The sequence below is a fragment of the Ruditapes philippinarum genome, unplaced genomic scaffold, assembly GCF_026571515.1.
Source record: "Ruditapes philippinarum isolate M1 unplaced genomic scaffold, ASM2657151v2 ctg591_1_1_1_1, whole genome shotgun sequence".
In the NCBI taxonomy this organism is placed as follows: Eukaryota; Metazoa; Mollusca; class Bivalvia; order Venerida; family Veneridae; genus Ruditapes; species Ruditapes philippinarum.
Window position 1 is genome coordinate 46,922 of NW_026859721.1, and position 26,205 is coordinate 73,126.

Genomic DNA, 26,205 nt, shown 5'->3' on the forward strand with positions numbered 1-26,205 from the left:
ATGGCTACATTTCATTATCTACTTATTTTTTATGAAGACGGGAAAACGACATCTAAACTGCCTTGTTATGCATCAATGAAATGATGTGATCTTAAGTAGGAAAAGTTCATATATCTAATGTCCTTATGGAAATAAAAGTAATATTGCGAGATAATATGGCATCTAAGAACACCACTATTTAGAGCACAAATTTATAGCGATGTTGTGATAAGAATAATTATATAAACATTAAAACAATTCTATAACGACGCTATTCATTTGAAAAATTATCTTACAAATACAAATACATTAAATTTTATTGTTACGCATTTATTACAAAGCATTAATTGAAAAAAAGTAATATTTTAGTAAATTCACAAAGCAACCAAACTTCATTAATGCTTAATTGTTTGGTACTGCTGCAGGAAAAAAGGCATCATCAGCTAATTTTTAGTATACGCGTACTTTGACATACAATGTCCTTATACAAGTACTTTGAAATACAATGTTCAGGTACTCGTATGCTTGCATTCATCAACTGATTCGAGTCACAAGTGTTATGCGAAAGAAAGGTAAAATACCATACAAGATAAAAAACAACAACAACAACAACAAAAAAGAAAAAAAAAGATATATGTATATCAAATTAGTCTTCTTTTTCATTTTTCAGACTTTCAGCTAGACAAGAAATCAATGGCAGCTTATTCAGCTTAAATATGATACGCCCACATTCCAGCATGTCGTCTGATAATGGAAATGCAAAAGTAACATTCAATAAGAAAAACATTAAAATGGGGTTTTATTTTGAAAACGACTTGTACGATTAATGAAGAACATGACCACGACTCCAATTGGTTGTTTTGATTTAAAACAAATGAAAATGTAAAACGTGAGGACCATTTATTATTTTATTTATAATGATACATATTTCTGTTTTATTTTTTTATTATTTATCATTCTATTTTTTGTGTTTTCCCCTTATTTGTTTGTTTTAACCTTGTGTGCCAGATTGCATCATTATGTTTGATAAATATCACATGAATACTTCATCGGGAACACACAAAGTTCTCTTCCTTACATTATTTCTCTGGCACAACTTTGAGTGCATTGAAGAAATTATATCAGGAGGATAGCTTGATGGTTATAATTTGCTTGTTCAAAATTACTCGCAAAGCAATAAAGAAAATTTCCAAAAAAATAGAACGTTACAAATATACTTGTGATGATCGATCGTCTTTGGGTAAAGAAGTATCTCCAACCAAATGGAATGTAAATTCGCAATAGAATCAGACTTGGTATTTGAATGACTGGCAACTGAAACTGGTCTGGTTTACCTAACATTGTACACTTTATATGAAGAAAGAACAAATCACCGGTTCAAAAACATATATAAAGAACAAGGAAGTCACCCATCAAAACCATTTTCCTCGGGTTAGAGCTTTGTGCTTTATATTGCCGTGAAGAAAAAGACTCAAAATTATTGCAATTGCTAATCTCCAATAAGAAAGCAAATTTAAATATTTAACATGAATGTTAGAATAAAAATCCTCAGTTAATAATTATGAGAGTGGAACCAGTAAATACCTAAGATCAAAAGAAAATAATAAAATTCATGAAACTTGACCACAAGTTTTTCAAATTTGATAAAAATAAATAAAATGGCAAATAAACGTTCATTTTCACTATAAATTCGATCGTATTTGGTAATATCTTCAAGTTAAATATGTAATGGCATATATTTACAAAAGCACCTTTGAATTTTCAAGAAATCTTTCGAGTATAGTTATTGAATTTTTTCAGTCTTTAACTGAAAAGTCTTTATTGAATACATGCAAATACATCAAGATCGGTATTAATATTTTCATGTTTTAATCGTATGCTTTGTAAACTTATATTGAAATAAAAGTGTATTTACTTTACGTGTTATGTCATCAATATCATATTACCTATTCATTATTTGGCCATTAAACGTCGGTAGTCTACCAGTGGTTACTTTATTTAATTATTTTGGTCTTCTTTATCATATAAATGTCGTTTTATAATATGAACAAATTTAAAACAGAACAATTTCTCAAATACATTTCATGTTGCAATTAGTTGTCTTTTTTCGATAGTTTCAAAGTTTTTTTTCTTGAAACAAATGTATTTCTTTGTTTTAAAACCCCGTCCGTAAAGACGGAAATAATGAATTTGATTCAAAGTACCTTCAGATGCCTATAACGGCACTTCCCTGTACACTTCTATTGTCATGTTGACTCTTAAGAGAGAGAGAGGGAGAGAGCGAGAGAGATTTAGGTTGCTTACGGTATTGGATTGTGTGGGCCTCTTTATGAGAATCTCCTTGTCTGTTGTATATAATGGTGAACATATTCAAAGACAAATTTGTTGATTTGTGGGTTGTTACTATCACCATATACAACAAGGGAAAATGTAGGGGTTGCATTTTCAAGTGAATTAATTTAGTTAATTAGCTGTGTCCTTTGTGTTTCAAATAGTAAACATCTGAAAAAGTAGTGATATGTTGTTTCGATTTCACCACATGTGCAAAGGGGACTTTTTATGATGTTTTTTGAGAATAGGTGCTCGTTTAATGAACTGCAGTGATTTCTAAAGCGTGTGTGGTGGATTTGTAATTTTCTGTCTCCATAGTAAAATGAATTGGAACCTTCCTTATATCATTGTTAAGTCTGGATTTAAAATTGTTAAGAGTTGGTGAATTTCCCTCTTTAGGAGATAAAAGGTTTCAATCAGTAACTGTTTGAGGAACAAACGAAGAAGAAAAAAGGCGAGTATTACATTGAAAGTTTCTTAGGTTGTCTGCATTTTTAGGTTGTAGGCTGTGGTACTTCCGACATGGTTTGGAACTAACGTTTTAAGAAAAGGTGATGATAGGTTATTTGACATTTTATAGAAAAGAGTTAATTTATGCTTCTTTCGTCGTTCCTTAAGAGGTTTGAAGCTGGTTTCTTCGTACAGATTTTGGATAGACACAAATTTAGTACAACCAGAGATAATTTATACCCTATTGCCTAAATTATATTTGAATCCCAATTAAGGTATTACTTTTACTAAAGTAGTAACTATACAATAACATGACATGCATTTTATTTCATGATAAAGTCAAATAAAACTAATGAGTGAACTTAAAAGCCAAATTTTGTAATTTAAAAAAAATATATATGCTGAAACAGATATTAAGAAGGATATTTCTTATTGCTGGTATTCAGTGCGTACAATGATTGATTGTGTTACACTGCGACAATTCTGATGTTATAGCATGAATGCTTTCATTTCAGTTTGACAGTAATTTTACGATCAGTTAATCTTTCAGAATTTATAAAAAAATATTTTTTTAGTAGAATAAGCATTACTTCGTTGCGACATTTCTGCATGGCCTTTAACATAATATTTTGCTCGTTTTTTATCGCACTTTTCAAATGACGTAACTTTAGTACTTAAATATCTATATAAATCTGGCAAGCACAAAAACGACCCTAACCGTGCGATTTGTGACGCATGCAAAAATGTTACTTCTGTTTTATGATTATATCAGACGACAGTTCCGGGAAAGTGAGACTACTGGAAGCTTTGCTAGCCTAAGTATGGTACGCCCAACATCCAGTCTTTCCGTTTGTACAGATAATTATCGGAAAAAGTTCCATACTAACGAATTCTTCCCTTCTTCCGCTATACCACCATTTGAGAGTCCGAAGGATGAAGGTGAATCTAAGTACGGATCAGAGTCCTTTGATGGTCATGAATTTTAACAATTGAATTACAACGACTTTGATTTTTAAAGACACATTGGGATATTCTCATTCAATGGACAGCTTTTGGTTTTCAAGGTGTGATATCGACTTTTAGAATGTCGCCCGTCATCATAATGCACCTGCGAGAGACACGACATTCAATTGTCAAATTGTTAGACAATTGTATTTGAAAAAACAAAACAATGAACAAGATAGCATGTTTTTTTATTTGTGCATTAACATAAATATATGTATATATCTTATGTGATATATGTCTACTTGTTATGTAGTATATCACATGCGTTGCATATTTATATTACTTGTGTGATATATGTATATAACCTGCGTGATATATATTTATTACTAGTGCGGTATGTTTATATTCTAGTGAAGTTGTTTAATACATACGTGATATATGTATATAACTGGTGTGGTATATGTATATAACTTGTGTGGTATATGTATATTACTTGTGTGGTATATGTATAATAGTATGTGATGTATGTATATAACTGGTGTGGTACATGTATATAACTAGTGTGGTATATGTATATTACTTGTGTGGTATATGTATATAACTAATGTGATATATGTATATAACTGGTGTGGTATATGTATATTACTTGTGTGGTATATGTATATTACTTGTGTGGTATATGTATATTACTTGTGTGGTATATGTATATAACTAGTGTGATATACGTATATTACTTGTGTGGTATATGTATATTCCCAGTGTGGTATATGTATATAACTTGTGTGGTATATGTATATTACTAGTGTGGTATATGTATATTACTAGTGTGATATATGTATATTTCTAGTGTGATATACGTATATTACTTGTGTGGTATATGTATATTTCTAGTGTGATATATGTATATTACTTGTGTGGTATATGTATATTACTTGCTGATATATGTATATAACTAGTGTGGTATATGTATATTACTTGTGTAAATATATGTATATTACTTGTGTGGTATATGTATATTACTTGTGTAATATATGTATATTACTAGTGTGATATATATTACTTGTGTGATAAATGTATATAATTGGTGTTGTATATGTATATTACTTGTGTAATATATGCATATTACTAGTGTGATTTATTTATATTACTTGTGTGGTATATGTATATTTCTAGTGTGATATATGTATATTACTTGTGTGATGTATGTATTTTATTTTCTGATATATGTGCACTACTCGTGTGGTAAAATGTGAATTAATTATCGATCAGAAATTTGGTATTTTAAGTTTTTACCTAACAAGTTCACAAGCGTTTAGGACATCAAAAGTTATACCTTGTTCAACATTTATTGATTTGTAAAAATTGTATATAGTTTTTGTGCATTGATTTTTTAAACACGGACTATCCTTATTTAATCAAAGGTATTTTGTTTTTAGTTTGCTTTATTCCCTGACAGTTTTCAAAAAATTGTTATATGGATACAGCATTTGAGAAATTTGAACAGTCGTCCAAAAATATCGAAAATATCCATATTTTGTTGTTCATGATCGGTATCACAAATGATAAACATCTGCTGATATTGTTTGGTTTTCAATAAAAACTCATTTGCTGTACAGCTTTCATATACATTTTGGAACTAGAAGAGTGAGAAAAAGTTATGAAGAGCCAGCGTTTAACCTTTTGAAAATTAACGTGAGGACATAACTATGATGATCTAGTTACTGCTTTAGTATAAATATTCTACCCACCTAATTAACTTGAGCTTTACAGAGTTCAGCTAAGAGAACGAAGGCAAAAGGCAACTGAAACATTATCTGAGCTCATTATTCAATATTTAGCTCAAATGTGGCGTAATACTGAATTCAAAGTAACATTTTACAAACCATCCGAAAGCATTTTAACATTTCGTATCTTATAATGTGACCGTACCGTTTAACTTTGCAATTAGTTAATGCTTTATTTATATTTTACATCTAGAATCAAATATAGTTAAGCAATTTGATCGTTTATCTAAAGTTATTTTTAACGGAATAGATTTTACAGTTTAAGTCACTGGAACACATGTTTATCGACAAACCTTCTCTGTGTCATGAAAAATGGCAGTTTTTATCGACATTTAGATATTTCCAGAAAGTTAAACTAACAGGCACTGATCATAATTATACAAAATGTTTCTTATTATGTAGTTACATGAACACTTAAGACATAATTATAATGTCAGACCTTCCGTTTAATGGCAGTTCTATTTGACATATAGTCGAAACTGTTGTTTTGTAGTGTAACGCCAAGATCTGAATAACTCAATATTAATAGGTCAACACAATATCAAGTTTATAAACGTCAGATATATGTGTTTATTTAGTATAAGATATTATTCTATAAAACAATTATTGCTTAATCAGTGTCTTTAATAATTTCACAATTCTTAAACAAATACGTAAAGCAATAAGAATTAATGTCAACTGCGTATCTAGCATAATTTAACATGAGTGAGTGAGTCTATTAAACATAAAAAAACACACTGGAGAAAGTAATATTTTGCTTACCTTAAATTGTAAAATATTATACGCCTTAAACTTTTTTAACCCATAATTCATAACTGCAAATATGCGTTTCCGGACAGCTAACAATTATATTAACAATTATGTTTACATGCTATCGGTACAATCACCACTTATGTGATGACATGCCCATCAATTAACTAAATCAGGCATATCTTACTCGTGTGCCCGGTGACAGCTCTATCATAATTAATATATCCGCCTATTTTGTTGACTAATTACCGTCTAATCACCGTTATCCTACAATATCTTCCCGACCAATTAAAAAATAATTACAGGTATTTTAAAATAAAACTTATTTAAAGAGAAAAATTATATCATTTTTAAGTCTGAATGCTTAAGAGTAGTTTCAAGAGTGAAGAAAAATCAAATGCAAAAATAAAAACAAGAAAACTTAAGGTACGCAACTGACACTTTACAATTAACATATAACAATAGATATAATTACCAATATCAAATATGTTTTAATCATTTAAAGTGATATTATTTAAACCAATCATAATTAATATTTTTTCCATATACATATGTTAACAAATATAAAAGAAAACTATGGTATATAATGTAATACTAATATAAGAAAACTGATACAAGAAATTTTCCGAATATATATGCATACATAAAATAACTATATTTTCACTTCTTGAATTGTCCTAAAATAAACACTGTTCTATAGTTCGAGAATAAAATAAAATAACACTTTGCTGTCCTAGGTAAAGATTTTTTTAAAAACATGATCACTTTGTAGTTCTAATTAATTAATTTAACACTGGTTTGTCCTATTAGTCATTTTTAAATTTTAATTTTTGACGAAAGCAGAATATCCCAGGAATAGAATTAGTTAAAACACTATGTATAAAATAAGTAAATACAAAACAATACACTTTAAAAACTATAAATTAACACATTTTCTTTATAATTGTCCAAGAAACGTAGTTTTGTTCTGTTCTGCTTTTGAATATCTATCCTGGAGATTATGCCTTCGTGTTAACCTGAAAATACATAAAATATAATTAAGTAACATGTACATGTAATTTGTTGTTGTTAACATGTGACAATAAAGGATTAGCTAGGAACAAATTATTATTAATTATACAAAAGTTGAAGACTTAAATTAGCTTATCATTTCATATGTCCATGAAATGTTAAAGAGTAATTTAATTATAAAAGTATTGAACTGACTTAAAAATATAACTTATAAAAAATATGTTTACTAAAAGTTATAATAAAAGTAATAAAAATGTAATAAAAAAATAAAAGAAATGTATAAAACCCGTAAAATGCCCATTACCATATCCTGAAAGAAAAAATCAAAGAAATATTATAAATGTACATATACCTCTGTCACCAATAAAAATACAAACAATATTACTTAAAACAAAGAACAAAATACAACAAAAAAATGTTTTATTGGATGCATGAGTTAATAAAAAAATCCTAAATGAGATTTTACTGCCATGAAATATTTAATGATTTTTTGGAAAAATTAATGCGAAATTTTTTTAAAAATTAAAAAAAAAATAAAACTGAAAAAATATATTTTTTCTTCGTTTTAATCCACTGTGCTCTCAGCTTTACATCTTTGTGACGTCTGCCAGAGAGGGTAAAAGTGCCCTGATGTCGCATGGCTGGATCTGTGGACTAAACGATCAAAAATATCTTCCATAAAACGGCAGTCGGAGTAGATTCCCTAATGCCGACGGAGTGAGCTCTAATCCAAGGCAATGGTAGCAGACCTGTTGATTGCGTTCTGCTACCTTTTTTTCAATGTCCCGTTTCGCCCCTCTTAAGAATAGGTGAGTCATTAACTTGCCTTTCAAGTTAAGGACAGTTTGTGCATAGCACCACGAAAAGTTTGAAATGATGTCTATTTTGTGGACCACGTGATGGTTACACAGGGGTCGGTCCCACTAATATCACAGTCCGGTGCTGATCTTTCCTCGATCGCATCAAACATCTTGACGACTAGATATTCCAAAAGGTATGCTCTGAAGAGCATACCAATATTAAATCGTCGAATGAACATGGTTATCATCAGCGGTGCCAAATAAGAATCGAAATACTTTCCCTAAGCCTAAAATACTTCTTTTCTGTTTATTAGTGTCACGAAGGCTTAAAAAATCTGTGTATTCATTTAGTACGTTGTCATATGTCAGTCGGAGATTATTGATGTCTAAATTCATGTCATGTATTGTTTGTAAATCAGGCAAAAAGTTATCCTCATCTTTAGTTTGTAAATAATGTGTTTTCATTTCAAGCAACGTTTTGTTAACTGTATCAACATTAGTAGGAATTTGAAAGAGATAATCGCTGAATAATTTAGTATCATAAACTTAAATGGCGTTCCAATGCGCTTTTGTTATAGAGATTTCATTATCTTTTGAAAATATAACGTTGTCATAACAAGTCATGGCCCAGACAAAATGAAATAGGCAAAACAATAGAAACATCTTTATGTCTGAAAAATAAATTAAATGCATTTGAAAGTAACATGAAAAATTTAATTTTGAAAAAAAAACAAAAACAAAAAAACAACAAAAATTGTCTTATATTATCTTAGATAAACATTCAACTAAAAGCTTGTTGATAGATTGATGTTTTGAATCTGAGGACTTAACCTTAGAGCATTTGTGTTGAAAGCGTTTCTCCTTTTATTTGTTTACAGATGAGACCATAAATTCATAGCTTTCTGTGTCCGAAGAGTAATGATTATTGTCGAGTGACCTTGCTTGTACTTGACTTTCGTCTGAATCTGACCTATTTGTTGACATCTTGTGGCTAGAAGCATCACTTTTGTTACCTGTATAAGTTTGATTACGTAAGTGACATTGTAATTCGGATAATGGTACATTGTCCATCTCATCGCTACTAAATGAGTCTGGATTTGACATTTGATTTTCTTGGCTTAATTGTTTTTGTAAATGTGACAAAGAAACATGGTGTAACACGTCTGAATCGTCCAGTTGATGGTTATATCTACGTAACACTTCGGGCGATGTTTGATTGTCGTCATTATTTTCGTCCGTCGAATCTGCGCTATTATCAGAGTTACTCTCATTGGTCGAAGTTATGTCTTTGGGCGGAATAACATACTGACAAGCACGCCCTTTACCTGAAGCTTTAGGAATATCCCAATCTAAAATATTAGCGTAACGAATCTGTCTTGTATGAACTTTGTGTAGTTTTTGATCTAATTGACTTTTTATAACATAGGTGAGTGGGGCTATTTGCTCTATAATACGGTAATAGGGAATCCATTTTGAATCTAATTTACTTGATCTTTTAAAATTCTTATAATAAACTGGGTCGTTGACTTGAAAAGTAACGTCTGATCTATTTTATTTGCATTCTCGACTCGTTTTCGTTAATTCCTTTTCAACATTTTGTATGTTTTTAGAAAGGCTCTATGGTTTTCACTTAATATGATTTGACTATAATCCGTGCCGTGATATTTTGCTCGAGGTTTAAGTAATGTGTCAATCGGGGTTAATGGTTCTCTCATGCTAGATTAAAGAAAGGACTTTGTTTGTTTTGGTATGAAACCGAGAATCGTAAGGCGGCCAGAGTTAAGTTTAAATGAATGTCCCATTCCCTTGAATTATTGTTGACAAGTTTTGCTAAAAGATTAACTATGTCTCTATTTCTGCGTTCTGAAGCACCATTGCTAGTCGGCGAATAGGGTGACGAGCGTACGTGTTTAATAATTAATTCTGCTAACATATTAGTAAAAGACGAATTAACAAATTCAGACCCGTTACCCGTAACAATTTTCTGGGGACAAGCGTATCTACTGTAAATTTCTCTCATAAAGAAATGTACAACTGATTGAGCCAATTTATCTGGACTCGCAAATGCCTCAATAAATCCCTTAAAATGATCTAAAAAACAGATAATTACCCTGTTCTTTGATGCAGTAAGCGGAAGCGGCCCTAATACGTCTATTGCTATGATATGAAAAGGATATTTTGGTGTTTCTGTTTCTATGAGTTTGGTATTTATTTGTTTTAAATTTCTACTATTACATGCCACACACTGTTCTACAATTGAAACTATATCTTTTAACATATTTCGCCAATAATATTTGACCTTTATAGTTGCAAAAAGTCTCTTTATTCCAAAATGACCAAAATTATGATAATTAGTTAGTATCATTTGTTGCAATTGCCTAGGGACAAAAAGTCTTAACGAAGGTCCGTCGTCACAATTCAAAATGTAATAAATGACATTATCTAATTCAATATGATGCCTCTCTTTATTTATCGACAATTTATTTATGCTGTAATTTTGATTTAAGTAAAGCGATTTCTGGATCATTTTCTTGTTCGAATTGCATGTTTAAGTTTTCTAAGTTTTTAACTGGTTCAACTATTAATTCATTTGGTTCATCTGCTAATTCGCTTATTTTCCTGACATCTACCTGATTTGTATTAATTGCATTGCATTGTTTAATTTCATACATGTTATCTGGAATATCACTGAAAAATTCTGACTCTGTCTCTGATTTCATTGTTTTTACCTGTTTCTTTGCTGGTCTCTGAAATCTGCCACTACATTTAATTTTCCCTGGATATGTTCTATTTTACAGTTATAAGTTGATAACACGGCTGCCCATCTTTGTATTTGTTTATTGTTAAAAGGCTTATCTAGAATGTGGATTAATGATTTCTTATCAGTATAGATAGTGAATTCTGCGCCATGTAAATAATGATGTAGTTTATTAACACAGTAGAAAATTGCCAAACATTCCTTCTCAACTATAGAATATTTTCGTTGCGTTTTATTAAACCGGTGTGATATGAAATAAATTGACTTCTAATTTATATATTAAGAACCTTGGTCGTCTGGTTCGCAGTCCTGACTTAAGAACCCGGATAAACATAAATCACTAGAATCGCAATTTCCATAGGTTCCTGCCCTTGAAAAAGGTGATATTCAGATGATTGTTGGTTATTTTGAAATCTCAAATTAAACTTAGCTCTTAAATTTTGTTCATTCATAGCCGATCGAACTGCATTTTGAAAGGTATCTGGATTATCTCTCATTACTTTCATCTTGAGATAATTTTCACGTAAACCGTCAGTAAAGAAACCGATAATCTGTCTTTCAATTAAAGCTTAATTCCCATCAGTTCCCCTATAAGCAATTTCCGCTAAATAATAATCGTTCAGCAAAAATTTGAACATTTTCATTTTTGTGTTGCCTCATTGAACGTTACAATGAAAATGCGTATTGTGGATCTCGAATAGTGTCAAAACCTTGAACCTAATTCTGTTTTGAATTCAACCCATGTGCTGTCAGGGTGATCTCTTAAATGTCTACTGATAAAATCACTAACCAAATTTTTACTTGACTGATACGCGACAAGCTTTAATCTTTCCTCAGGTACCCTCGTTAATACCCCAAATTTCTCAATACTCTTAATCCATAATTTAAATTCCCCCGGTTTACCATTAAAAGCTGGGATAACTTGGGAAATACTTTGTGTACCCACATAAGCACTGACATTACTAAGTTCCCTACCTAAATTCTCAAAAATTCTAGCAATATCTTGTTCTGCCATAGTCCTAAGCCAACAAAAAATACAAAAAACAGAGGATATAAAACTCACGGGTCTCGTGTCTGGTTCCGCTGAAAACTGGTTCCCGTGGCTGATCGAATAATGGCCCCCTTCGTCGTTGTGTTCCGCAAAAAACTTCTGGTGTATCGAATCCTGTAGTCACTAGAGCACAAAATCGTCCCTTGTAGTGTAACGCCCAGATCTGAATAACTCAATATTAATAAGTCAACACAATATCAAGTTTATAAACGTCAGATATATGTTTTTATTTAGTAAAAGATATTATTCTATAAAACAATTGCTTAATCAGTGTCTTTAATAATTTCACAATTCTTAAACAAATACGTAAAGCAATAAGAATTAATGTCAACTGCGTATCTAGCATAATTTAACATGAGTGAGTGAGTCTATTTAACATCAAAAACCATACTGGAGAAAGTAATATTTTGCTAACCTTAAATAGTAAAATATTATACGCTTACCCATAATTCATAAGTGCAAATATGCGTTTCCGGACAGCTAACAATTAAATTAACAATTATGTTTACACCCTATCGGTACAATCACCGCTTATGTGATGACATGCCCATCAATTAACTAAATTAGGCATATCTTACTCGTGTGTCCTGTCACAGCTCTATCATAATCAATATATCTTATTAATATTGAGTTATTCAGATCTAGGCGTTACACTACAAGGGAAGATTTTTTTCAAGTTTATAAACGTCAGATATATGTATTTATTTAGTATAAGATATTATTCTATAAAACAATTGCTTAATCAGTGTCTTTAATTATTTCACAATTCTTAAACAAATACGTAAAGCAATAAGAATTAATGTCAACTGCGTATCTAGCATAACTTAACCTGAGTGAGTGAGTCTTTTTAACATCAAAAACCACACTGGAGAATGTAATATTTTGCTTACCTTAAATAGTAAAATATAATACGCCTTAAACTTTATTAACCCATAATTCATAACTGCAAATATGCGTTCCGGACAGCTAACAATTAAATTAATAATTATGTTTACACCCTACCGTTACATGATGACATGCCCATCAATTAACTAAATTAGGCATATCTTACTCGTGTGTCCGGTGACAGCTCTATCATAATTAATATATCCGCCTATGTTTTGTTGACTAATTACCGTCTTCAAAGTTTACAAGTGAAGAAAGACATCCTTGTCATCGATGTATCATATTAAGCAAAAGTCGTCACTAAAGTAGAACTATCGAAGGTTCTTATCTGGAAAGATTTCTCAAATTTAAGTCTTTAAATATCAGATCCTGGTGAAAGTAGAAACAATAGCACAAACTGTCAAGTGAATTTAAAGTCATCAACATTAGCTACAGATTACGTATCCTTAAATATAGATAATAGAAAATGTAACTGGTATCAATTTTATTATCATGCCTTTGTTGTGATTTCAAACGCGATTAGATTTTGTCAGAAAAAATAAGTAGAAAACCCCCAGTTAAACATATATATATAATATCGCCTCTACCATTCAAATCCCTGTTTGTGCTTAAGCTATTTGCAACTAAGTATAAAGTACATCTACGGTAAATCATTTTAGGACATTTGGACATGAATTGATAAAGATTCATATAATATGGGACATTACATTGTGCATAAAGAAAAGATATTTGTCTGAAGGAATTAGGCAATTCAGTTACATATTTTTTGGGAAAAAAAATATTTTTTTAAATTCATCAACAAGTTGATTCAACGGTGATAATCATTATACACATTGTATATTTATTGTGTTTTAATTGCTGTAGCAATGCTTATGTTGGGAGAGTATTAAAGCTACATGCCTTTTATTCTGAAAGTAATCAAACATTTTTGTGCAGTCATTGGTAGCCCTTTTAAAAAAAAGATTTTATCTATTAACTTCAGAGCCGGTAAGTCCAGATAATCTTGGATTACGGGTAAATGCAAGATACACACGCACTATTCCCGATACCAAAGCAGAATATATCACTTCCGCCGTAGAACAGATCGCAGCTGACAAGATATGTGGATCATGTAAAATTGCAGCCACAGTTGAAAAAGGTAGTTTGTCAAAAAGATCATCTTTGTCTACAAAGTCTACAACTTCTGCTTATGGTGCAACAAATATATCCGAATGCTCACTGACAGGTTATATATTCCAGTACATTCACATGCTCTAGTCTGGTTATCTAAACGATTTAACATGTGATGATAAATCTTGTATGCTAGCATATTCAGTTGATTTTTGTTCAATAAGTTGCTCAGGTAGATAAGTGCATGCCTTCTTATAAGATAAGTATTAAATCGCACTAAACAATGCATTTCGCTATGTGTTTTTCAGTTTAACACGTATGTCGTATGGTCTCTTCAAAGTATGTAATGGCTGTTAATGCATATAAAGGAGATAAACAAACACCTTGATAATTAAGACAATTAATTTCTGGTGTAAACCAAAGAAACATAGTTCTCAAAGTGCGTACTTACAGTGCCGAAATACATAAATGACCAGTAGAAAAATACATGATAATGATTTACAATAACTACCTGTAAAGGACATTAACAAGCGCCTTAAACTCTTAGATAAATAAAAATCAACAATTTCTTGTGATAAACATATAAATATATTTATCAAAGTGGGCATATGTGAGATGGTTTGTCCGGGAAGTTTGTAAAAACTGAGGCCCGCATGCAAGTTATGTCTAAATAAAATCTAAGTTATTAGTTGTTAGGCTGAATAGGTGATGAATTTGGAATGATATAGGATGGTGGCTTGTTTATGGACTGTAAAGAAGCATAACACAAAAATAACAAGACAATTATATAAACAGGATATTACACAAGGACAAAGTGATTTAAAAATCATATTTGAAAGACCACCTGGCACGTATATAAGGTAATCTGTGATATTTACTTCACGCCTATCCATGATAATCTGGCTCGTTTAAGTTTCCCATGTTGGTCGTTTCATATAATAAGTAGACAAAACATTACATTAGTATACAAAATAGCATAAAACATTCATAAAGTACATATGTTTATGGTTGTTTTATTTTGAATTTTCAATTGCCGACTTCTTCTTTATACGCGTACATATTTCAGAATTAGTGGAGATAATTCCAAAGAACAAAGAAGACGAAAGCAGCGACAAAACATGTAATTTTGCTGAAATAATTTTTTCGTAAATTTGAATTTTTGTTTTTGTAATATGTAAGGTTATAGAAATATTTACATTATACAAAATTTAATTTTTAATTTCCCTTCAATTTATTTCGAGATTATTGTCAACACTATTAAGTTTCTCTACAATATTTACATAAAACAATTGTAACATAATATCTTTTCGATTATGATTTTTTTTCAATAAATAATGTTTTGTTATAATAAATATAAATAATATAATCTTTCAGTAACTATTGCGGTTCCGGTTGTTGTTAGTTTTGTGTGTCTCTTCATCATTATTGCAATCGTATTAATAGTATGTAAGAAAACAAAAAAGTAAGTACAGCATTTAAAACCAACAATTATATGCAAAAATGTGATTTGGCTATATTTCATTATCTGCTTATTTTTTAAGAAGATGAGAAAGAACATTTAATTGCCTTAATATGCATCAATGAAATGATGTGATCTATGGTAGTAAGAGGTTATATATCGAAGGTCCGTACGCAAATAATTGCACATTTATGAGACAAGTATGTAAACTGAGACCTCACTATTTGTAATACAATTTTCTAGTGATGTTGTGATAAGAATACTTATATTACCTTTACAACAACTCTATAATGACGCCATTCATTTGAAATATTATCTTACCACATATAAATACATTAAATTTTATTGTTACGAAATGCATTTATTACAAAGCATTAATAGAAAAAAGTAACTTTACAAAGCAACCAAACTTCATTAATGCTTTATTGTTTGGTACTGCTGCAGGAAAAAAGGTATCATCAGCTAATTTTGATTATACGCGTACTTTGACATACAATGTCCATATACAAGTACTTTGAAATACAATGTCCAGGTACTCGTATGCTTGCATTCATTAATTGATTCGAGTCACAAGTGTTATGCGAAAAAAAAGGTAAGATACCATACAATATAAAAAACAACAACAACAAAAAATATTGATATATGTATATCAAATTAGTCTTCTTTTTCATTTTTCAGACTTTCAGCTAGACAAGAAATCAATGGCAGCTTATTCAGCTTAAATATGATACGCCCAAATTCCAGCATTTCGTCTGATAATGGAAATGCAAAAGTAACATTCAATAAGAAAAACATTAAAATGGGGTTTTATTTTGAAAACGACTTGTACGATTAATGAAGAACATGGCCACAACTCCAATTGGTTGTTTTGATTTAAAACCAATGAAAATGTAAAGCGTGGGGACCATTTATTACTTATAATAATACATATTTCTGTTTTTCTAATTATTTATAATTTATTTTTCTGTATTTTTCCCCTTTTTTGTTTGTTTTAACCTTACGTACCAGATTGCATCATTATGTCTGATAAATACCTCATGAATACTTACTTTCATCGGTTACACCCTACAATATTTCTCTGGCACGACTTTGAGCGCATTGAAGAAATTATATTAGGAGCGGCGTTCTGTATGATAGCTTAATGGTTATAATTTGCTTGTTCGCAATTACTCGCAAAGCAATAAAGAAAATTTCCCAAAAAGTGAACGTTACAATATACTTGTGGCAATCGATAACCTTGGGTTAGATCTTTGTGCGCTATATTCGCAATGGAATCACACTAAAAAGTCTTATGGTATTTGAATGACGGGCAACTGAAACTGGTCTTGTTTACCTAACAGTGTACACTTTATCACTGGTTCAAAAAACATATATTAAGAACAAATAAGTCACCGGTCAAAACACGACCATTTTCCTCTCGGGTTAGAGCTTTGTGCTTTATATTGCGTGAAGAAAAAGGCTAAAAATTATTGCAATTGCTTATCTCCAGTAAGAAAGCAAATTTAAATATTTCACATGAATGTTAGAATTAAATTACTCAATTAATAATTATCAGAGTAAACCCCCAGTAAATACCAAAGATCGTAATAAAAATCATGAAACTTGACCACAAATTTTTCAGATTTGTTGAAAATAAAATGAAATGGCAAATAAACGTTCATTTTCACTATAAACTCGATCGTATTTTCAAGTTAAATATACAATTGCATATATTTACAAAACACCTTTGAATTTTCAAGAAATCTTTCGAGTACATTTATTGAATCTTTTTAAGTCATTTATTGAAAAGTCTTTATTGAATACATGCAAATACATCAAGACCGGTGTAAATATTGTTATGTTTTTAATCGTATGTTTTGTAAACTTATATTGAAATAAAAGTGTATCTACTTTACGTGTTATGTCATCAATATCATATTCCCTATTCATTATTCGGCCATTAAACGTCGGTAGTCTTACCGTGGTTACTTTATTTTAATTATTTTGGTTTTCTTTATTATATAAATGTCGTTTTATAATATGAACATATTTAAAACAGCAATTTCACCAATATATTTTATGTTTCAATTAGTTTTTTTTTGGTCGATAGTTTCAAAGTTTTCTCTCTTGAAAAAATGTATCTCTTAAAACCCCGTCCGTGAAGACAGAAATAAAGCATTTGATTTAAAGAACCTGCAGATGAATATAACGGCACTTCCCGGTACACTTTCTTTTGTCATGTCGACTCTTAAAAGAGAAAATATATCTTTATAACATGTATAAAGAAAACTTAAAAAATAATCTTGAATTGAAGAATGAGGTGGTTTTGGGAACTTTTACGATTTCAGAAAAAATTGATGATGTGCATAATTGCTATATTTCTGACATGTTACAATTTAATCAACCGCGCAAATTATTTTCTCAGTGCATTCTAAAAAGCAACAACTTAGGACGTTTAAGACGGTTAAAAGTCTATATATCAAGAAAGTGAAAGGAAAGATGCATCAATAGCAATGACAACAATAAACAAGTAAGTTGTAGACTCATTTGGATCGGTGCAATTAAATAAATCATCCGCTTTACGACACGTTCTAAAGTGCAGCTGAAGTTTATAGGCAAATATCTTAAGTTTTAAACTCTTTTACATGTACTTGTATGGTACTAGAAAAAAGTTGTTCGTATCTTAATTTTGCAGTTTTAACAAAAATCTACATTTTACGGAAACACTATAGTTGTTTCTGCGGCCTATATTTTTATCAATCAATTATAAAATATTGTTACACTGACTCATTGTAATGTCCTCAGGAATCTCATGTGGTGAAAAAATCTTAAAAACATGATATCTTTGTTCATTAAAATTGCCGTAATGTTATAAAACATAATGAACTTATGTCAATAATTAAAACAGTCAATCTTTTCGAGAACTAAGAAAGAAAATATCGTAAAGTAATAAAAATGTAAGGGATATGCAAATTATAAACCCTTAGACGCACATTATGCCTCAGAATTCTTTTCTTTTCTGTAGAAAAGAGCAGAATTGTGTTAATAATGATGTAATGGATTCAGAAAATATGAGTTGCTTATCACATGAAAGAAATAGTGTTGAATGTGAAATAGTTTGTCATAGCAAAATGTAAACAAAGTGTTATTTTGACTTCAATAAAAAATACTACTTCACTTGCCAAAATACAAAAGAAGCAAAACAATGGCTCACGTATATGGACAATGCTTAACCTTTTAGAAATTGTAAAAGAACACCAAAAATTAAATGCTTTCGGAAAATAATAACAAAGGCTTTTTCTAGACTTTATGGGCCTAAAATCTAATATCGTTTATTTCTTGTAAGCCGTGATCGTGATTTATTGTTAGTGTTTATTTGTTTCACAAACCACCTTTTAATGAATAAAACAAGACATCGTTTTTTTATTTAAACAGTTATTACATCTTGACAATAATTCTTATTTCATACTTGGAGGTGGACAGATAGATCCGGGTTTGCGGTTTTTCAATGAGTAATTGTTTCGTACATTTAACAATCTAATGTGACACATCCGTTTCTTGTGATAACGTTTTTTACTACTTTGCCGATGTTAAAGCACAATTCAGCATATGTAACAACGTAAATAATATTTGTTGTTAGTGATTTACTTTATTGTTATCAAAATTAGATAAGAGTTGAAAGAAACATTTATTTGCTAGGCCAGAATTTTACATATTTTGGTGCACATTGTCCTAGTAATTTTTCGTCGTCTTGTTCGGTGGAAAATCGGACCAATTATTTACAAACGGACCAATTATTTACAAATAATTGGTAACAGTGGAGTATAGTGCTTTAAATAAGCGGAGTTACGCACTTTATTTTTTACGAAAATTTATTTTGTACTAGAAAATATTTTTTGAAAAGGCATACCTTAATTGCACATACTTGTACTTGTAGAAATTTAGCCGTGTACTCCATCCATAGGTAGGTCACATTGGTATGCCACCCTTTTTACTTGACTACCAAACCAGTGATTGTGCTAATGAAATTGAATCAAATGTAAATCATATATTTGTGTACAAAATTATAGTTTCACCATAAACATTTCCTATTTTGTTGATAATACTTCAAGTACTTATCTCATGTTTTTGTTTTTTTAAATATACCGATTCAAATACAGGAACATGCATGTTATTTTGTAACGCATGAACTAGTGCCCGTACAGAAAATTAAATTAGTCCGTGTAGAGAAAAGTTTCAAAGTTTATTTCAATAAAAACCATTAGGCTAAAAAGCCCAAAAGGCATACATATACAAAACTTTATGACGAACAGTTTATACATTTAACAATAATTTCATTTTAACAATATATCTTGCAAACATAATTTATTTTGGAGAAGGTTTTTTTCAACCTTATTCACCCGTACCAATTGTGACATATTTCGAACTAAATTTCAGGTTACCTCTTTCCAGTTTTAAAGTCAACCTTTTAACGAAACGAAACATAAATGTGACTGACTGGAGTGAGCATAATACTAAGATAAACTACATGACCAATGTACCTTTTTGTGTGATAAGACTATTGTGCTACATATGAAAGACAACTTAACACAATACACATTAATATCCATTATATAAATACAGCACAAAAAGTGATAATGCATTCGTTAAATTAAAATTTTACATGATTAACAATCTAGATACATATACCTTATTTCAATTACCATATAATATTTCGTTACGTTTTTTAAAAGCAGTATGTATGAAAGTTCCAAGCATTCTTACTATCATCTGATTTTCGTTATTCATCAAGTCTATAAATTTGTACATATTTGGCCGTCGCCAATATTTTGATAATATGTATTTATGTCTAAGTTCATTGTACAACTTGCATTCTATAGTTAAATGATACTCGTCTTCTAAGACGTTACAAAAGTTACATAATCTTTCATTTACTGGTATAGTCGCCGGTCTTGACCAACGACCTGCTTCTATTTGCAGTCTATGTGACGAAACTCTTAATCTAACAAAAGATTGACAAAATTTACTATTTGTAAAGTGTTCTAAGTAAGGTTGAAATCTGAAATTTGAAATAGTTCGATAAAACAATGCTCTACTAGAATTTTCTAATCTATCATGCCAATTCTGCTTGAACTGATCGTGTTATCTTTGTTAAGCTAAAAACAAAAAATAATTACTATTACCAACATTTTGTTGCAACCATACATCATAAAATCAAAGTGTACAAAATATGTTTTATCTAAAGAGCACCAATTTACTTTACTCGGTGCATTTTCTAAATCATTTTTGAGCATATTATTTTCTTCTGTATGTACAACTTTGACCCAATATTTTATTATGTTATAATAGTGTATTGTCTTAAAACTAAATCTACCTAGTTCACCGTAAATAAAATCATTTTGTGTGGTCTTTTTCACTCCAAGTACTTTCTTGCAAAACTGTAAATGTACCTTTTCTATAGTCAAATTTTTAGCAAAACCACACACTTTACTTCCATAATTTAGAATAGGAGCTACTAATTTATCAAATAAATCAAATTTATGCTTAGGAGTTATATATGTGAATTTATACAAATACTTGTTTAACTTAAAAATAGCTTTTTTAGCTTGTCCAGCTAGTGTACTTTGTGCTGTAGATAAAGATCCACCACTTGTGAAAACAATACCTTAATAAGTAAACTTACTAACTATTTCAATTTCTTCATCGTCGCAATAAAATTTAAGATTTCTAGGAATGGTTCCACCTCGTCTAAATATCATTACTTTTGTTTTTGTTGTGTTTACTTTCATTTTCCAAGATTTACAATAATCTGCTAATGAATTTATATTCTGTTGCAATTCTTCTGCAGAGTTACCAAAAATTACAATGTCATCTGCATATAATAATATATATATATTTTAAACATGCAAGCATCTATTCCCTGTGTTCCACTGTGGATGTAAATATCTTCTAAGTCATTGATACAAATTGAAAAGAGGAAGGGAGATAAGCATTCCCCCTGTCTAACGCCAAGCACGCATGGGAAATCACTACTTAAATTATTCATATATTTTACTCTTGACTTAATTGATTGATACATAGAATTCATGATATTTAAAATATTATCTCTAAGACCTAATTTTATTAATTTGTACCACAAATTCTCTTTAACCACATAATCAAAAGCCTTAGAAAAATCGACAAATAAAGCAAATAATTGTTTCCCTTGATTTAAAACATGATTAATCAGACTATTTAACACACTGTACTCATTTTTGACCGGAACCCAGTCTGAGCTTCAACATATACATTATAATTTTCAGCCCAATTCTTTAATCTATTGTTAAGTACATGCGTAAAAAGTTTACCCAGACAGCTCAATAGTGTAATGCCACGGTAATTATCTACATTATTAGCATTACCTTTTTTATATAAAGGGATAATATAGCCCTCTGACAAAGTCTCAGGAAAATATCCGATATCAAATATTCTATTAAAAGGCTTATGTAATACAGTCACTAATACAGTTTTACCATTCGTAAAAAATTCATTCAACAAATAGGCTGGACCACTAGACTTATTATTCTTTAACTGTTTTATAGCATGATTTATTTCATCATATGAAAAGTTGTTGTTTAATTTCTCAAACATAACATTAAACTCATTATTCTCATAACGTTCTATGAAATGTATGACATCCTCATCTGGAACAAAAAATCTACTGTCAGGATTATTTATTGCCTTAAAGTACATTTCAAAGGATGACAAACTTAAGATAAATTTGTAGTTTTAACACATGCAGTTTTTTTAGCCATGTTCCAATATAGGCGTGCATTTTCAAACCTAGCATTAACAAGTTTAGATGTTCTTTCTTTATCATAATTGAAACGACATTTTCTAACAGTACTCTTACATATTGACCGTGCTTGTACCATATTTATTCTATTTAAATCACACGGGTCATTTCTATATCTATTCAATAAGTTTAAAAATACATTTTTCTTTTCAACACATTCATTATCATACCACGGGCTATTATTTACATAACAAGGAAAGCTTTCACAACCTTTAATAACAGTTTTTTTAAATAATGGCGATGCAACTTTATCAATGATATTTTGAACATTTTGTAAACAATCATCAATATCTTGTTTTGTAGAACATAATGTGATATCATTCGACAACGAATCAATACAACTTGACATATCAACACTAGACAATTCCTCAACAAACTGTGACTTATAATCATTATTCCAAACATAGCGAAAATTTACACATTCTTCATCTTGCTCAGAAGTATCACTGTTATGAACAACTATTCTCGATCTATCTAAACTAAACGAACAGCTTACAAGACAGTGATCTGATAATATATTTGGTATATGGTATCAACCCGGTACGGAATTAGACCGAACCCATTGTAGTCTAGAAAGTAGTTCTTTGAAATTTTGAAATGGCTCAATTTAAGTCATCTCTAGTTAGATTGGTCATGATTAAAGTGTATTTATTGCATGTGTGTAGTTTTTGTGTGTTATATGATGACTTTAAAAGTTGTTTTTTGTGTATTCTCCAGGAACTCATTTGTTGGTGGAAGGATTAAAGATGTACTACCCACCAGCTGTCAGGAGTTTTTAAAGTGGTGAATTTAAACAGTGTTACAACAGAATGAAGATTTCTGAAAAAAGAAGATGGCTAACGTATTATATTTTGGGCCTCATTGGACTTGTTTAAAGTTGAAGACAGTATATAATTCATCAAGAACAGTGGAATCCAGAATTAAGCCTCAAATTTGACTGATTTACTATAGAACAAATAGTACGAAAATTCACCGGGCCGCGTCCATATCTATCTCAAATTCATTTATATTACAAAACATTTCGGGTTTACACAAAACATAATCTATAAGGCTACAACCACGATTGTTAACAAACGTATATTTTCCTATATGTAGATCATTACCCCTTCTTCCATTTACTATACGTAGACCTGACTGTTTGCAAAAAATCTAGTAATTGAATGCCATTATTATTAACATGGCAAGCATCTTGAGAAAAACGTTCAATTTCATTATCACATATATAATCTTCAGGGAGCATATGTAACATATTTAAATGTACGTCATTATCGTTTGTAACAAAGTCCGGTAATAACGACGTGCGTGCATTGTAATCGCCAAATAGTGCATAATAACAATTGTTATTTGAGTTATTTTCTACATCAATAAGTGAATCCGTTATTCTATCAAATATATTATTTTCAACCATTGCTTGCCTACTACTGTCATCCGGTAGAACATAACATAAGCACAAGAAAAAGTCTTTTTCAAGTGATAATTTTTCCCCTGATATCTTAACCCATATAACATCATCCTGGCTTGTGAAAAATAAAATGTCATCCGAAATCAATTCATTTTTTATATAAATAACAATAGAGATAATGATGCTCTTGTGAAAGACTTTCGTGTTCAGTAGAACAGTTATTATTTTCTATAAACATTTCAAATTAATGTGATATTTATTTGTAACTTTGACGGACGAATGCTCTATTCACAGTCATGTAAAAGAATAAATAATTTAGTATATACTGTAAATAACCACAATTAATGGTTAAATCAGTCGGACACAAAGTAATTGTTGCAATTAAAGCAACGATGTTTTTTTGATAGTGTTGTTTCAAAGGGACAAATAAATTGAACAGCTGCATTTTACCGGTATTGCTCTTTAAATCATGTGTAATTTTCCCTGGAACTTTTATCCATCTGTGTACTTGTACATTGTTTTTACTTAATTGTCAAATTTAATGTAAAATCGAGATCCGTGTTAACATATTAAGATTTAAACAAGAACCAGTACTGTCTGGCCGGGCGGCATGATAACACATGGTGTCCTGGCTCTATACCGTTGGGTAAGAGATGCAATCATCATCGTTTACGCTTTAACAACATTAGATATGAACTTTACATACTTTACTGTATGCGCTTCGTCATAACAAAAAAAACCTAGTATTTATGAGATTTTTTTTTACATTATTGATAAATGTACTTTGTTCATTTATCCAAGTGCTACAAATATAGTTTTTGAAAACTCAACAACAACACACGCACACACACACGCGCGCGCGCGCGCGCACGCACACACGCACACAAAACAAAAAGAAAAAAAAAGAAAAAAGAACAACACGGCCATTTCGAGGAAAGTAGACCTTTTCCCCTTTTTGACATTCAAACATTCATATTGACTGTTTAACCCGGATATTATGAAGCCAACGCAACTCAGCAACTGATAGTAAAGATCGACACCATTTTGAACATGACAATTCTGAATAGCTGGTAAATGGTAACGGTAAATCTATATTCTAAAAAAAAAGAAGATTTTTCCGTTGTAAATATATTGCAATGTTTATCAATAAATTTGTCAATTATTAAGAACTATCAAAGGCCACCACTATGAAAATGCATAATTATTAACTGAAATTTGGAACTTCACAACGAAACTATTGTATATATAATGTAGGTGTTGAAAATAACAAATGACGTTGTTTTTATTGTTTGCATTAACATTTGTCACAGTATTTATTAATTATAAGAGGGTGAAGGTAAAATATTACTTAGATAAAAGGAGATAGCAAATATAAAGTGTGCAAAGATCTTAGTGACGATAAGAGCCACGATGTCTTACTGTAAATGGTCTATTCCGGTAGTAACAATCATGTGGATATGCGTTTGTACTGTTGGTAGTAAAGAAAACATATTAAAAAGGATAGAAATAAAAGTAAGTGACACTAATTATGTCAATTTAATAAATTTAATTTAATTTCAGTTTGATACAGAAACGTTCAGACAAATACCTAAATTTGTTTTTCCCTTTTTTCATTTTAAGTTGAATACTAAACTTGCCATTGTAATTGATACCAGGTCCTACTCTAAAGTGATATGGCCCATTATTGAAGGTATGCTTTACCATTTATTATTATTTTGATAACATGTTGCAACAAACCACTAAATAATTATAAACGATGGTTGTTGTTATTTAGTGTTAGATAAATAATTCGAGATAATATTATCTATAATGTTATCTATATACATGTATACTAGCAAATAATTAATTGCTCTAGAACAAATCATCATTTTTCATCAGATTAAAGTTTCCTCTAAAACATTGAATCGTTTCATTGTGTTTTCAAGATATACTTTATAAAAATATCAAAATAAGCAATTTCTAACTCTTTATCAATGTTTGCAACTCTAACGGTAAATGTGCTAATTGTAGACTGTGTTAAGAACTCTAAACATTCAGTATAATATTGCATAAGACATATTCCTTCTCTTCGTAAATGTTCATATTGCTTAAGGAATTGTAAAGAGGAGAAAATGCGTGTAAAGTCATGGGTGCATTTTAAAAGACGGCTTCATTGTTTCACACATACCATGATTGTTAAAGAAAGAAGTTGCTATGTGTAATTTCTATAAAAGTCATGTACAAACATTTGACTTGTTATGTTATTTTTGACAGTTTTAACATTTGTAAGCGCAATTTTCTTTACTATTTTACATACACATTCAATTTATAATCTTTTTAGATAATAATATTTTATGTATGTATAACCATAGCATGCCAAACAACAGAAATGAAATAAATGAGCCGCGTCATGAAAAAAAACAGCATAATGGGTTTGCGACCGTCCGCGCAGTATGATCAGGATCCATGCTGTTCGCTATCAGTTTCTCTACTTGCTACAGGGTTTGTAAGCGAACAGCATTGATCCTGATCAGACTGCGCGGATGCGCTGGTCGCACACCCATTATGTTGGTTTTGTCATGACGCGGCTCAAATGTCGTTTGGTTAAATGCAAGATGATAAGTTATCTAAGTTGCAAGATTTGTCACAATTTCTGTTATAGCGTGTTTGTAGTTAAATGTGCAATTACAAATATCT

At 30.3% G+C, this 26,205-nt stretch overlaps 2 protein-coding genes across 2 annotated transcripts in view; both read left to right on the plus strand.

Moving 5' to 3' along the window:
• The window catches only part of LOC132757618 (sushi, von Willebrand factor type A, EGF and pentraxin domain-containing protein 1-like), a 46,081-nt gene extending 28,878 nt beyond the window's left edge, over window positions 1–17,203 (plus strand). Inside the window, exons 23-24 of the mRNA XM_060748939.1 lie at window positions 15,229–15,316; window positions 15,992–17,203. Coding sequence (XP_060604922.1) covers window positions 15,229–15,316; window positions 15,992–16,148 — 245 coding nt within the window. The 3' untranslated portion in view covers window positions 16,149–17,203. The remainder of the gene's footprint in view (window positions 1–15,228; window positions 15,317–15,991) is intronic.
• A 7,698-nt stretch (window positions 17,204–24,901) lies between these two features.
• Window positions 24,902–26,205, plus strand: part of LOC132757619 (sushi, von Willebrand factor type A, EGF and pentraxin domain-containing protein 1-like) — a 31,627-nt gene continuing 30,323 nt past the window's right edge. The window contains exon 1 of the mRNA XM_060748941.1: window positions 24,902–25,041. Within this exon, the coding sequence (XP_060604924.1) occupies window positions 24,940–25,041 (102 nt within the window). The 5' untranslated portion in view covers window positions 24,902–24,939. The remainder of the gene's footprint in view (window positions 25,042–26,205) is intronic.